Genomic DNA, 15,769 nt, shown 5'->3' with positions numbered 1-15,769 from the left:
TCAAATTATTTGAAATTTTAAAATTCTCTATTCAAATTACAAAGGCAACATAAAAGGTATAAAAAGGACTAAGAATTGCATCATTGTCTTGTATGCGTGGAATCCAGTCGCGCGCATCATTGTCTTAAAGGTATAAATAAAGTATCTTTATGATTTTTTTTAAAGAAAAAACACATTAAATAAAAATGTGTGGTAGGGACGCAGAAAGGGAAAGAAATTTGACTTTTGTAGTGTTCACTGATTGGATAGTGTCACGCTAAAAATAAAAAATGGAAGAAAAAAAATAAAATAAAATCCCCTAGTACCTATGAAGCTGCCAGAACTAGGTCCAAAAGCGTTACTTGTTTGACTCGTTTGATGATTAATTATCTTATCAACTGTTTCCTACTTGCAAAACCTCTCTATCTATTTTTTTTCCCTTTTAAATTAAATTATTATAAATCATGCAGAGGCTCAAGTATAGTGAACTGTAGGTGAAACCTGCACCATTCTTCTACTTTCTGCCTGTCTCAGCTACCCTATATACATACATATATGTGTATCTTTCATTCCTTCATGCATTTGTGGCATATTCTATGTGATTCAGATCTTGAGATATGGATGTAGCTTTTTGTTAAAGCAAACCCATGAGTCACGTGCGACGTGCCTTTCTTATCTCTTCCCAGAACATAAGTTCAATAAAGACACATTATCATAATTAATGCCATTCATTTGGTCATAGAAAAAGAAAGAAAGAAACGTTTGCCTTTTTTTTTTGAGAGGGAGGGGCGGGTTGGGATTAGTCATTAGAAAGAAAGTGTTTGTAGCTAATAAGGATAAAAGGTTTGTGAGAGAATGGATAAAGGGTGGGTGTCAAGTGAGGGTGTTGGAGCATTTGGGGAAATGGGTAGGTGTTGGTTGGTTGGGGTCTTAATTGTGTTGGGGTGTGCCAGCTTGCTGGGTACTGTTGGAGTAGAAGGGTATCCATCTGAGGATCTTGTTGTGAGATTGCCTGGTCAACCCAATGTTGGGTTTGTGCAGTATGCTGGGTATGTTGATGTAGATGTCAAGCATGGTAGGAGCCTGTTCTACTATTTTGTTGAGGCTGAACAAGACCCTCACAACAAGCCCCTCACACTTTGGCTCAATGGAGGTTGGTAATGGTTACCCTTTTTCTTGTTCAATTCATCATGAATTTTCAAAACTGCCATTTTTATTTATTTTTTCATTCATTACACTATTTAAGTGAATCTTGATGTGTGTGTGCTCATAGAATGGAGTCCATTTTCGTTGTTATTTATTCCAGTTTCTTTCGTTCATACTCTTCAATCTTCAATATCTTGTTACATTTTTGTGAAGAATAATTCCTGTATGCGTGTATTTTTATATTTTTTATTCTTTTTAGGTGAGCTGTTGGTTATTTTGTCGTATTTTCTTAACATATTCCTTTTTTCCTTTCTTTTTTCTGAAAAGCTTAGGAAGGTGTCATTGATTTGTCTCTGTCCTGACCAAATTCAAATTTTGTGTTGCCTTTTTACTCAATAGAAAACCCTGTTTGTTTGCACTGTGTTGTACTATTTTGACAGATCCTGCTGATAATAAAGTTGAAATGACCCTGGTTTTTAGTAGTTCATGGGTTTACAGTTGACAGAAACTTTTTTTTGGGAAAGACAGCTATTTTTATTTGAAAAACTAAGCATCAAATCAACGAATTCAGAATCTTCCTTCATGCAATTATGTCACTTCATCACATAAACATAAAGTAAAATTTACACGAGATGGGGTTTATTTCTTCTTCTTTATTTTTTATGTGAATCATTGACAAATCCATTCCGCTGTCTAATAAGGAAAATTAAAAGGGTTGATGATGATGGAGAAAAATGCTTTATAATAATTGATAAGTGTTTAGATATATAGTCTCATGTTGGTTGTATGTGTAACTAATGTGGAGTTTATAAGGCCTTGGGCACTCCCACCCTTTGAGCTAGCTTTTGGGGTGGTGTATCCCAAGGCTCTTCACATGGTATGAGAGCCTCGCCGTCCCCCACTTTCTCTTGTGAACTTTCTTAGAACAGGTAGGCTGGACATGTTGCATCTTCCACTCTTCAAGCCCAATTGGCTCTCGTGTGAGGGGACGTGTTGAGAAATATAGTCTCACATTGATTGTATGTGCAACTAATGTGGAGTTTATAAGGCTTTGGCCACTGCCATCCTTTGAGCTAGCTTTTGGGTGGTATATCCCAGGGTTCTTTACAATAACAATCTCTCCATTTCTTGCACGAGATGATAGAAATATCTAATTCACGGTCACAGAATACAAGATTGTACTTTCTCCTCTAAGAGTTTGTTTTTCGGTTATAATGCTGATTTGAAACATGACCTGGGATATATTTTTAATTATGCTAGTAAAAAGAATTGTAAAACTGAGTGAGAAAATTGTGATTGTCATATTTAGGTGTAACTAAGATTTCAGAGCAAGTTCCCTTCTATTTCAGGTCCGGGATGTTCCTCCATGGGAGGAGGTGCTTTTACTGAATTGGGACCCTTTTATCCTAAAGGTGATGGACGTGGTCTCCGAATAAATTCAAAGTCTTGGAATAAAGGTATGACACATAGATTAGAACACAAGTATTTTACATGAATTAGTCCTTTTGATATTTGAAATTTTTGGAGTACGTTGATTCCTGATCCTGTGTCATTCATAGCTTCCAACATTCTTTTCGTGGAGTCTCCTGCTGGAGTTGGTTGGTCATACTCAAATACAACTTCTGATTATAACTCTGGAGACGCATCCACTGGTAAGGAGATTGGCCTATTTTCATTTTCTTTGTGTTCTGCTACTATGCTTCTTCTGCTTGTTTAAGGATTTCATATTTATTTTTTATTTATTTTTTACTTTTTTGACTTTGGGTTCTATATGATTAGAAACAGAAGAGAAAAACGAAATCACTCCATCCCCTGACCCCTGCCCCTCTATCTTCCTCTGTGTTCACCTAAGGCTGGGAAAGGGGAATTTAATGTGTATAATCATCTATATAAAATTTCACATCATACAGAGTGATGAAGAGATTGAGGAAGACTGGGGATGGAGATATTAGACAATAAAGTGCCAACAAAAGCAGAAGCTAAGAGTTGTAGATACTTGAATGTTGTGGTAGATAAGTGCATATATAAGGAAATATGATCAGAATATATTAAAGAGAAAGTTCAAAAAATAACTATTTAAAAAAAGATGATAGAATTTTCCCAAAGAGGATTTGGCAATGTGGCAAAAAGATGAAGAGAGTTCTCAGGAAGAAGACTTAATCAGGTAGAATATAATCTGATGAAACATAAGTAGAAGAAAACCAAGAAAAACTCCAAGAAGAACAATTAAAAAAGACCTTGATCTAAATTATCTCTCCATTCCGGAGAAACTGAGTTTTTGAATGAACATATATTTATTTGTTTTTTTGGCAGCCAACGATATGTATTTGTTCATGCTGAAATGGTACGAGAAGTTTCCATCATACAGATCAAGGGAGCTGTTCCTTACCGGTGAAAGCTATGCAGGTTCAACAAATAACTATTAAATCCAAATTTTCAATTTATTTAATTGTCATTTACTTTATTTCTTATTAGGTATTATCCATGATCTCATGATATATTCGGTTTCTTATCAACATTTATAATGTTTCACAGGACACTACATACCACAGTTAACTAATGCTCTACTGGACCATAATGCTCATTCAACTGGTTTCAAATTCAACATCAAAGGAGTTGCTGTAAATTCCCATTCATTTTGATACATCTCTTGGCATTCATTTTCTCATTTATGTTGCATTTGAGCTAGTCTCATTTATGTTAATGATATTTTAAAAGTCATATTACTTTCCCCTTGGTTTTCCCTGATTAGATTGGAAACCCACTTCTGAGACTTGATCGGGATGCACCAGCAACATATGAATACTTCTGGTCACATGGAATGATTTCTGATGAAATTGGCCTTGCCATTATGAACAATTGTGATTTTGATGATTATGCCTATGCAAGTCCTCACAATGTTTCTCATTCATGCAACGATGCCATGTATGAAGCAAATCTCGTTGTTGGCAATTATATAAACAACTATGATGTAATTTTGGATGTTTGTTATCCATCCATAGTGGAACAAGAACTTAGATTGAAAAAGATGGTATGCCTCTTCAACTTCTGTTCAGTTGAATACTGTAATCTATTTTAATGAATTTATATGCTAACTGTCTTTAATTGAACACAGGCTACAAAAATAAGTGTAGGCGTAGATGTCTGTATGAGTTATGAAAGACGTTTTTACTTCAACCTCCCTGAGGTTCAGAAGGCGCTCCATGCAAACCGTACCAATCTTCCTTATAGCTGGTCCATGTGTAGTCCGTAAGTAAAACATTCTTTAGCTTTAGTATAACTATATGTTCGTTTTTGTAATCTTACATGGACGAGCATAGTTTCCAATTTCTAAATCTTATGTTATTTGAATGTCAAAAATTGTACAGTATCTATTTGTTTAACTCATATATCATCATTTTTGTTATTGGATTGTGATATGAACTTAGACCAATGTGATTGTGTTGGGTGGCCTTGTGAGGGTTTTCCATGTTGACAAGTTAACTTATATTGCTATCACAAGGAGAGACCCCTATTCTCATTCAGTATTTATTGTGGTTATTCTATTAAGATTTAAGACCATAAGGATTTTTCACATATAGAAAATTAGGATAGTTTCTATCCACCTCACTTTTGAGAATCCCTATTCATGGTAGTTGTACTTTTTAGGTGATATTCATATTACAACTCAATTTCTATATTATTGTTGTAAATGTCATGCTTTGAGATTAAATTAATTTTGGAACTTTGGATTGTTGTGTGTTGATTTCGAAACAAAATCCCAACACAGTAACCAAACATTTGTAACCTTCTCCGTTTCTTTGTGGTTCAAACTTCAAACTGACAGACAAAGTAATACCACTAACTTGCATGCCTGGGATCTTGAATGTTGAACTTAAATAGTTGAATTGAAATGGTTTGCTAAGCAGGTTTATGTAGGGATGTTCTATTTCCTTATCTTCTAGCTGTGCAATTCGGCTTGTTAATCATGACTTATTTTCATATATCTTTACGTTACTGATCATATTTCTTCATTGCACAGTGTTCTAAACTATAGCGACACTGATGGTAACATCGATATCCTTCCAATTCTCAAAAGGATAGTCCAGAACCATATTCCAGTATGGGTTTTCAGGTAATTTCAATACAAAAGACCCTTCTTGGGCATTCCCCAGCATTGCCTATACTTTTAAGCTAACTTTTTATTCGTACTCTAATTGCTTAACGTTAAATGATAACAGTGGAGACCAAGATTCTGTTGTTCCATTATTGGGATCTCGATCACTTATTCGTGAACTAGCTCATGAATTGAAGTTCAAGATTACAGTCCCATATGGAGCTTGGTTCCACAAAGGCCAGGTACCTAAACAAATTTTGCAATCTTGACCATTTCTACATTGAAGAATATGTCATTATTCTATTTTAAGATTAACTGTTTGCCAAGTTAAGTTAAAATTTAATGGTAATTGGTGGCATATATAGGTTGGAGGTTGGGTAACCGAGTATGGAAATTTGTTAACTTTTGCCACAGTAAGAGGAGCTGCTCACATGGTACCTTATGCACAACCTTCAAGAGCATTGCATCTATTCAGTTCATTTGTGCGTGGCAGGAGGTTGCCAAATACAACTCGTCCTTCAATTGATGAATAAGGATAATAGTTATGCCAACTATAACAAAAATGACATGCTCTGCAGTCCCCACTTGATTCTTTGATCTGATGAATTTTCTTAGCCTTAATAGGCCATAGAAAGAGGAAACAGTGAAAGAGAAAGGATTGTTTTGTTATAAGCAATGAAGCAACTACCATTCTGCCACCAATTAAATGGAAGGATAAGGGAAAGGAAAATTGAAAAAAAAAAAAAGTTGATTAGATTCCTTCGTATTTCTACATTCTTCAATTGGCAACACAAACTTCTTTTGCTTCGTTCCTGGATTCCTTGTGATTCTAGTAAAACTGTTTAGCAATTTGATTGATTTAGTTGTTTCTTGCTTCATCTTAACTTCCTACGCCTTCCAAATTTTTTGAAGTTTGCTTGTGCATCTACAATTACTTTTTACCATGATTTTGCATGCCTGCATAAACTAGTCGAGGCCATGACTTGCGTTCCATACAAAATTGGGTTTTACGTACAATTTGACTCTTGCAAATTTTTGGTATATCAATCTTAATTACTTTTCCGAGACAAGTTAACTTTTCGGATACTCTCACGAGTTGGAGTTTAGTCACAGTTAAATGTTAAAGCTCTTTATCCCTTCCATTTGTTGGGATTTGAATTCAGTTTTAGTAATAATTTAAATCAATTTTGAGCATGACATTTAATAAGACCTATTTGGAACTTTAATAACATTTAAAATTTATAGAATGATTTAACCTACGTAGAATAAAATACGTACATGAAATTATCTTTTAAAACATAAAAAAATATTAATCTCTCTAAAAATTATTCAAGTCCAAGTAACAGTAACATATATTATAATATTTAATTTTAAAAATAAATTTATAAATATGATTGTGTAACAAATTAAAAATGTAAATTCATTTTTCATTATGAATGTGTGCCATAAAAGATCAGGTCTAATTTTAGCCTCATGTTTTATTCTGCGTAGGTAAAATGATTCTATAAATTTCAAATGTCATTAAAATTCCAAATAGGTCTTAATTCAATTCCCAAATATATTTTCAAAAGAGATAAAAAAATTTAACTGTGACTAAATTCTGACTTGTGAAAATATCTAAAAGGCCATTTGTCTCAAAGAAAATACCTAGGAAGCCACTCATTTCAAAAAAATAATTGAAGTTGATATACCAAAAAATTATAGCTAAAATCAAATTGTTTGAGATGTGTAAAAAATCAGAATTGAGAACAATACCTCTAAGTGTGGCAATTGATAACTCAATCCATACCCGATACGAAAATTTTGTGAAAAGAATAACACAAAATGTCGGCTTTTTGACCCTTATGCCCCTTAATTAATAATTAATTACCAAATTGCCCCTCATTCAAAACTATTTCGAAAATTTACCCTTCCCAACAAACATAACACCAATCTGCCCCTGTTTGACCGTTGACCGCGAAGCCTACCCGGGTACACCATTACCTACCCGGGTAAATTTTGAAACTTTTTATCTACCCGAGTATGTAGGGGTGTACCCGGGTAGAGTTCTTGAATCTGGGAAAATGTTTGAATTATTTACCCGGGTACGTAGCAGTGTACCCGGGTAAATCGCGTCCAGAAACCCCAATATGTATGGGTTTCGGCCATTGTTGCGAGGTATAGGGTTTTTGAAACCCCAAATCTTTCTCTCTTACCCTCTCTAATCCGAAACATCACACATATTTCATCTCATCATTTCAGAAAGCTGAATCTTGGGGGGACATTGAGATTACATCTCCACACTCCCATTTTGTGCTAAAAAATCTGAACCAACCTCCAAACCCAAAACCTAGATCTAATTTTTGTGTGAAAGATGAGTTCAAGTCCAAACATGGTTCCTATAGTTGTTTACTACAATGGGAGGCATTTTGAAGGTCCGAACGGTGTCCGATTTGAAGGAAAAACAAAAACGATGAAAATCAAAGTGGGCACTACATGCAATGAACTGAAGGAGAGAATTCTTCAAAAAATGGGGTCAGAAGGCATACATTCCATCCACCGCATGATAGCCAGGTTAGAGACTGTAGTGGATATGGATACAATATACTACATTGGAAACGATATAAATGATGATGAAGATGTGGAGTTCGTAACAGATGCGTTTGTTGAATGGAAAGTATTAAAATATATTGAGATATATGTTGAAGTTGATGTTGGACAATCTTCATCTTTACCGGTGCATACAACCACTACTGCACACTGTACCGGTCAAGAAGATACAGTTGTACGATCTTCTGCACCTCCTCAGGTAGCATGGGATGAGGATGAAGAGGATGAAGACGAGGACTATGTGGACAGCGAAGAGGAGGGAGAACCTGAAAGTGCTATTCCAGAAGGTGATTCGTCAGACACTGATGTGGACGGTAATTTTGAGGCTGACATGAGCGCCGTAAGTCTCGGTACCCCAGCCTTGTCACCACTTCATGTCGACCCAGTCAGTAGTGGTAAGTTATTAAATTTGAATATTTGCTTTAGACAATTTATTATTTGTGGTAAGTTATTAAATTTGACATGATCTTTAGATGCAGGGTCTGAGGAGCCATTCTGGAATGAAAGCCAACATTATTCATTCATTAACTGGGCGCACCCTAATGACGAGTTGGAGATCCTATATGGCGATGATGACTTGCACGGAGGTTGGAAGTTAGGAGATCCGTTATTTGTGCAACAAGAATTTGGGTCCAAACCAGAATTGCAACATGCTGTGAAGATACATTGTATGAAGGGGCGCAGGACAGCCATAGTTGAAAAAAGCGACGAGTCAAGATTTGTTATGAAGTGTAAAAACCATGCTGACGGTTGTCCCTGGTATATGAGGGCAATTAAGCCGAAGAAGGGAGCTAACTGGGTGGTCCGTAAATGGGGTCAAGGTCACACATGCCTAAATCAAGGCCTAGCACAGGATCATAGACAGTTGGATTCAAATGTCATTTGTGCGGCTATAATGAGTATGTATTCTACTGTTTATTTAATGATTCAGATTAATTGAGAATATGGTAAAGTTAATTTTTTTTTTCCAGATATGTTAAAGGAAGATCCATCCACAAGACCAGCTCTGATACAGGAGAGGATACAGGGAACATATGGATACAACATAACGTACAGGAAGGCCTGGAAGGCAAAAATGAAGGCCATCGTTAAGTTGTTTGGTGACTGGGAGAAATCGTACGCATTCTTGCCAAATTGGCTAAAGTATATGACGGAGGTGAATGTGGGTTCTGTGTTCAAACTTGATACAAATCAATGTTTTGATGAACGTCGGGTTTATACAGACAGGGCCGTATTTCAAAGGGTTTTTTGGACATTTCACCAATGCATTGAAGCATTCAAACACTGCAAGCCTATAATTCAAATTGACGGCACTCATCTGTATGGGAAGTACAGAGGTACTCTATTGATTGCAACATCTCAGGATGGAGATGGATTTCTGCTCCCTATTGCCTTTGCTGTTGTTCCTCCAGGTGAGTAAATAATTTTGCTTTGGGGTATGTGAAAGCATGTGACCCTTCTTTGCCACTTCATACTGTAAATATTTTCTGAGCTCATCCCTATTGACTTTGTTGTTGTTCCTCCAGGTGAGAGGTTGGATGATTGGTCCTAGTTTCTTAGCCTTTTACGTTTTCATGTCACACACAGGCATGGTATTTGTCTAATATCCGATCGTCATTGAAGCATCATAAGGGCGGTGAAAGACCACGGAGGGTGGCAGCCTCCATATGCTTATCATGTATTTTGTCTACGTCACATCGGAAGCAACTTCAATACCCGTTTTAGGAATGTGGAATTGAAGAAAACGTTGATGAAATTAGGTAATGTACGGTATAATTACTCACATTTTCAACCATTTGAAGAAAACGTTGATGAAATTCACTAACTAATGCATATGTCATGGTTTTTTGCAGGGTACACATGTTCAAAGATAAATTTCGACATTAGGTACAAGGAATTTATCGAGAACAATCCTGAAGTTGCTTCATGGTTGGATGCGATTCCGAAAGAGCAATGGTGCAGGTCGTATGATGAGACAGGACGTAGGTTTGGTCATATGACAACTAACCTATCTGAGTGTGTGAATAAGGTGCTTCGTGGAGCACGAAATCTGCCTATATCTGCATTGGTCAAGATGACATTCAGTAGACTCATTGAGTATTTCGTCAAGAGACGTGAAGGGATTGAAAAAGATATCTCACAAGGTTGGATAATTTCAAAGAAGGTTGAGGCAGCGTTGCAAAAAAATGATGAATTGGCTGGCACTTATCGTGTGAGGATATATGATCGTGACCTGTTATTGTTTGAGGTTGAGGATGCCTACAATCAATCTACACACGAGGTCGGTGACATCATGAGAGTGGACTTAATCAATCGTACATGTCAGTGTGGTAGGTTTACAGCAAGGAGGTATCCCTGCAGTCATGTATTAGCAGTTTGCAAGGTGGCCAAGCTAAACCATTATGATTATGTGGATCATGTTTTCAAAATTCCAACCATTGCTAAAGTATATGCTGCACACTGGTTTCCTATTGGCAATGAATTGTTGATTCCATCCGTTGTTGGGCCTACTGTAATTCCGGATGCTCAGTTGGTACGTGCAAAAGGAAGACCAAAGTCTTCAAGGATTCAGAATGAGATGGATTGGGTTGAGTCTCAACCCTCTAGCAGTCAGAGCAGATGTAAGCATTGCAAGCAAGTTGGACATAACATTCGTACATGTCCATTGAGACTAAGACAAGCATGATTACGTATTGTTTTTGTGTAGTACTTTGTTTTGTAATGACAATCACTTTACGTATTGTTTTGTTTCCTTGTACCCTAAACTTTATCTTGTATTTGTTATGTATTGTGTTGTTGAAATGTATTGTTGAACTGTATTCTTGTGTTGTTGAAATGTATTGTTGAAATGTATCCGTTAAGTTTAGCGAGTCACTCGTTCCGTATTGTGCAATCCGAATGTCTACCATACCCATTTACCCCTTCCCCGAGTCAGTTAAGGTTATTGTATTACACATCAATTACCAAGATGCTAACAAAATGGATTGAACAGCACCTGCTGCTGCATCTGCAACTGGTCTACCCGGGTAACTCGTAATGATATACCCGAGTACATACTACCCGGGTAGACTATTCGTGGTACCCGGGTAGACCAGTTGCAGATGCTGTTGCAGATGCTGTTTTGGCAATTTTTGTTGCATTTTGGTAATTGTTGTGCAATACCTACATACGGTATGACTTGGGGGTGGATTGACAATATTAATGCAAGGTCCCATACTAATGCATAGAACCAACAAGTCTGAACGTGCACAAAACGAAAATTTCATTCATTCAAATTTTGAATATCCAGTACAAAAACATCCATGCAATGTAGGTAAAGTTCCTAAATGTACCAAAATGACTACATTACATCAAACTAAATCAATGATATGAAACCCTATGGACACACTAATCCGATGCCGTGTCCTCCCCATTCTCTTCATCCGATTGTGTGTCATCCCCATTGTCATCATCCTCCTCCTCCTCCTCCTCCTCCTGAGTATGGGCACCCTCGCCAATTAAACCCTCCAAGCGTGAAACCCTTGTGTCCAACCGTGCAACCCTTGTGTCCATCTGGTTTCGCCACTTGCTCGTGCTCTGTCTATATCCTCTAAAGTCAGTAGTCAGATCATATAAGGATGCCATGACATGATCAAGTGTCCATCCACCCTCAGGAGGAGCTGGTGGTCGCCGACTGCGGGTGGGACGTGTCGGTCTGACATCAACCTCAGCAACGCCATCATCATCGTCATCATCATCAAGGCCTACATCATAAACCATGAAAAACAAACTTCAATACCACATTAAAAATTAAACAACACAAAATTGCATAAACTCATAAAGACCAACACATCACCTGCAGGTGCATCCTCCATCTCAGCATCGTGGTGGAATGGGATCTCAGGTGGTTCTGGTGCCTTCTTCCACGTCCAGATACCCGCTCTGTTCGGTAGGATCCCACACTGCTTCAGGAGCCTCTCACCAAATATAGCATTCCAGCCTCTGGCGGTCTTCAAGGTCTCTGTTGCCATAGGCACTCCAAATCTATGCAGAATCTTCTGCACCAGAAATGCAAAAGGCAATTCAGCCTTCTTTGACTTGGCTGCCTTCCACATCAGTATGCATATGTAATGCCTCCAATTCACCTGCTGACTGTGAAGGAGGGCCCACAGGATGACAAAGTCCCCTTCCAGCACCTTTGAGTGATTATGCGGGCGCTGGAAAATAATATGTGTCACCACATAATGAAGAATGCGAGCAGAAACTGACAAGTTGCTAACAGGATAATGAGCAAAATGACCGGGCTCAGCGTCTGCCCTCCTAGTCTCTGTAACAATGGTCTCCCGGTTATAATCACCAAATATATGATGGCTGTCTCCATCATATAGTGCTGCTCCTGTGACACCATCAAAATCGAACCCCAGTAGCTCCGTCCAGATAGGAGCAGTCATGATGATATCAATCCCGCAGACACGGGAAGTCAGCTCGCCTTGCGAGTAGCCAAGGTTCTGGTAGAAGGCTCTTACCATAACCTCCGAGTATGGGCACCGCATCTCCGCCAGGTGAAGTAAATGTGTCTGCTCAAGAAGCGGCACGATGTCAAAACGCTCTAGGTTGAAGAATGCCGAATCCAGTGATTTCGGTTCGCAGATCTTCCGGGTCATGAAAAACTTCACGAACTTCTCGTGTGAAGGAATGTCATCCTCAAACAAATATCCGAACGTCAAGTCCGGAGCCTGACTCGAAGCAGCCTGGGGCTGAGAGGATGACGACCCATCGTGACGACTCTTGGTTCTTCTCTCGGAATGGGTCACTGGCAGCTTTGAAACGCGTCGAGAGGTCATTGTGTCACACTATTAAACTGAAAAAATAACCAAAATCAGAAATTAGATACATGTTAGGGTTAGGGTTAGGGTTAGGGTTAGGGTTAGGGTTAGGGTTAGATTCAGGGTTAGGGTTAGGGTTAGACAAATTGATAAAATAATTCGGACAGAATCAAATGATATAAACGAAAATACAATGAATCAGAACAGAAATCATAACATAATTGAAAAAACTGAAAAAAAAATTCACCTTTGATCGATTTCAATCGGTAGAAGGCAGAGAGGTTGCAAGGTCCGCGAATGATGATCACAAACAAGACGAATTAGTGCAAGATTCTGCCTGAAATCGCTCAAGATGACACTCCTCCAGCAGCTCTACTCGGGTACCCCTTTTGTGGGTTTTCGAAATGGGGCTGCTGGGGTATTTTAAAACCCTACCGTCGATGTTTACCCGGGTACACTGCTCCGTACCCGGGTAAATAATTCAAACATTTTCCCAGATTCAAGAACTCTACCCGGGTACACCCCTACATACTCGGGTAGATAAAAAGTTTCAAAATTTACCCGGGTAGGTAATGGTGTACCCGGGTAGGCTTCGCGGTCAACGGTCAAACAGGGGCAGATTGGTGTTATGTTTGTTGGGAAGGGTAAATTTTCGAAATAGTTTTGAATGAGGGGCAATTTGGTAATTAATTATTAATTAAGGGGCATAAGGGTCAAAAAGCCCAAAATGTCTCATGTTGGGTTATGGGTTAGCCTGTGAACCCCTTCCAACCCGTAAATATTATTTTTATTTATTCATTTGAAACGAAAAACACAACTTAAGTTTCAATTCAACACCCTCTCAGTATTCTCGCTGCAGCACTCACCCCCTCTCTCTCTCTCTCAAATGTCATTTTCGTTTCTGCGCTAGTGCAGTGGTTGCAACTCAGGTTCCTTCCTTTTGTTCTTTCAAATCAGAGGAAAAAACAGGTTTGTGTTTCTCTGACTTGTCTCATTTTGTTATCCTAAAGTTCCCACCATTAAAAACTGTTTAACTAGCTTAACTTTTTTATTACAAATTACTGTACCTGGGATACTAGGTGGTATTGTCAAAGGATTTAAAGCTGGAAAAACCTCTCAAGGCTTTTGTATAACGTGTTATAAAATAATAGGTAACTAGAAGAACAATAAAGATAAAAACTACATGGATGTCCATAACCCCAAAGGAACGATCTATAGCTCTTATAACTTCTATGAGTTATAATATATAATTAGGATAATTCAACACTATCATTTATTCTATTGTAACTTATTATAATAAAGAGTCTATTAATAATCTCTTCATTTTCTCGTCATTCTCTGCTTCATTTTCATCTTCGTTATTCTTTTTCATTCTTCGTTCATCTAGTAATCGATCCTCATCTTCCTTATAGTTACATCACATTCACATTCACATAGTAATCGATCCTCAACCTCTCTCTCACACTCTCAAATCTCGCACCTAATTTCTGTTCTTCCCTTTCTTCTCCAAACAGAAAATCTTCCTCCAATTCCGATCCATCCGTAACGGCGTCGTTTCATTTCGCATTGCAATTTCGAGGAGACATCTACTTTCCGTTCCGCGCCAACTTGTTCTTGTTTCATTGGTTCGATTTGATCTCTTCCTTTCAAAGCGTGGCTTCTCCTCCCTCACCTTCTTCCTACATTGCTTCTCCAAGGTTAGGTTCGCGCCGTTCTGCTTCCCTTTCTCTTTGTTTTCTATTGTTTTTGGTTCGTTCGTTAAGTGATTAATTAATTAATCGATTAATAATCATACGTGTCAGCCAGCTAATAATGTAGCTGCGATTTTGGAGTTTATTTATTTTTTATTATTTGTATTAATTTGTTTTTTCTTCATTTGCTTCCTTTAAATTGCACTTTCGTTTTTGTTCCTGAGAAAATCGTTTGAACCATGACTTGACACCTTTTAATCTCGTTATTCTACTGCACTAACACTGTATTGTTTAATGTTGCTTAGTTTAACGAGAATTTTTTGGTAGCACTTGATAATATCCTAGTTTTTAATTGTTATTTTACTGAGAAGTAATTGTTGTTAGGCATCTTTTAGATAAAATTGTCCTGAACATAATCAAAGGGGCGAGGAGTATCGAAAGAGCATGCAGTGGGAACAGGAGGGGCGGGGGAACTGTGTTGAGAGGGTGAGATGTATTTGAGTACACGGTGAAGTGGGTCTTCGGTTTTTTGTCTTTAACCCTTGTACTGCTGGTGAAAGAAGGTTCTTTTGGGGTTCTTGTTCAAGCATTTGGGAGTGAGCAATCTCGTAAACGAACTGGTGGGTGTTTGGCGGTGTCTTCTTGCTTGAGAGAACTTGTGTGTTGGTGTTCGAGCTGGAACAAAGATGGTCTTCGGGTTTGCTGTTAGAACTAGTTACTTGTGTTTTCTTTCATATGCTTAGGGTTTTGGTTGGTATTGTTGTGATTTTGTTTGTCTGCTCTGATATGTGATTTTAATGCTGCTGGATACTCTGAATTTTAATTGGACTTGATAAAATTGCAATAACAGGTCCTTGGAAAAAGAATCTTGATAGCAATACCAGATTTGAACCAAGTAAAGACTTGTGTACTGTTGGTTTTGTTCTTCTGCTGTTTATTTAAAAAAATCAGTTTCTGCATTTGGAAATTTGATCCCAAATTCACAATATATTATAAAACATTTCCGCTAATTATTTAATCCCTATCACATCAAAACATACAAATTTAATTACAAAAGTAATAGCTAAAAAGAAAAAAAGAAAATGTACTCGCAAGCTAAGTTAATTTTCGTTTAATACATTAATTTTATTTTCACAATTTTAGAAAATTGATTTGTAAAAAAATTCCCAAAAAATAAATCTTACTAATATCTCTTTCTCTCATTCTAAGGCAGTTTGGTTGCAGGTTATTTTTTCATTATTGTTTGTATTTACTTTGCAATTGGGATTGGGCCACTTAGAGTATCATATCAAACAGATACAAGATCGAGTGCTTACACTTGCAAATTTACACAACAATAATCATCCTGACCCAAACCCACACGAACCCTTCTCATGGGAGATGTCTTTGCTCCCTTTATAAATCAATAGCTGCCGTAAGGGCTATGCATGGGTCAGGTCGGGTCAGGTTTTTGTCTGACTCGA

The 15,769-nt window shown here is 37.6% G+C and overlaps 2 protein-coding genes across 5 annotated transcripts; one reads left to right on the top strand and one right to left on the bottom strand.

Annotated features, from left to right (window-relative positions):
• The first annotated feature begins 871 nt into the window (after nucleotides 1–871).
• Nucleotides 872–6,032, top strand: LOC133299995 (serine carboxypeptidase-like 42). 4 transcript variants are annotated; one of them, XM_061499486.1, is made up of 10 exons: nucleotides 872–1,132; nucleotides 2,475–2,582; nucleotides 2,685–2,777; nucleotides 3,439–3,531; nucleotides 3,661–3,746; nucleotides 3,878–4,156; nucleotides 4,319–4,374; nucleotides 5,147–5,239; nucleotides 5,346–5,463; nucleotides 5,587–6,032. In XM_061499486.1, exons 1-10 carry the CDS (start codon nucleotides 883–885, stop codon nucleotides 5,752–5,754), a joined length of 1,344 nt encoding a protein of 447 aa, XP_061355470.1. In that variant the 5' UTR covers nucleotides 872–882; the 3' UTR covers nucleotides 5,755–6,032. The 4 variants fall into 4 exon arrangements, with proteins under 4 accessions (XP_061355470.1, XP_061355469.1, XP_061355468.1 ...); XM_061499485.1 differs by having other exon boundaries at nucleotides 4,313–4,374; XM_061499484.1 differs by having other exon boundaries at nucleotides 4,241–4,374.
• Nucleotides 6,033–11,104: 5,072 nt separating this feature from the next.
• Nucleotides 11,105–11,741, bottom strand: LOC133299982 (uncharacterized). The gene is made up of 2 exons (XM_061499470.1): nucleotides 11,646–11,741; nucleotides 11,105–11,553 (listed from the first exon to the last, which is right to left on the bottom strand). The coding sequence occupies exons 1-2, from the start codon at nucleotides 11,662–11,664 to the stop codon at nucleotides 11,198–11,200; spliced, it is 375 nt and encodes a 124-aa protein (XP_061355454.1). The 5' UTR covers nucleotides 11,665–11,741; the 3' UTR covers nucleotides 11,105–11,197.
• Between the last annotated feature and the right edge of the window lie 4,028 nt (nucleotides 11,742–15,769).

Source organism: Gastrolobium bilobum, unplaced genomic scaffold (assembly GCF_033153095.1).
Source record: "Gastrolobium bilobum isolate Gb01-03AN ecotype WA unplaced genomic scaffold, APGP_CSIRO_Gbil_v1 utg31836, whole genome shotgun sequence".
In the NCBI taxonomy this organism is placed as follows: Eukaryota; Viridiplantae; Streptophyta; class Magnoliopsida; order Fabales; family Fabaceae; genus Gastrolobium; species Gastrolobium bilobum.
The sequence above is the reverse complement of the archived record's forward strand: the minus strand, read 5'-3'. Positions and strand labels throughout refer to the sequence as shown.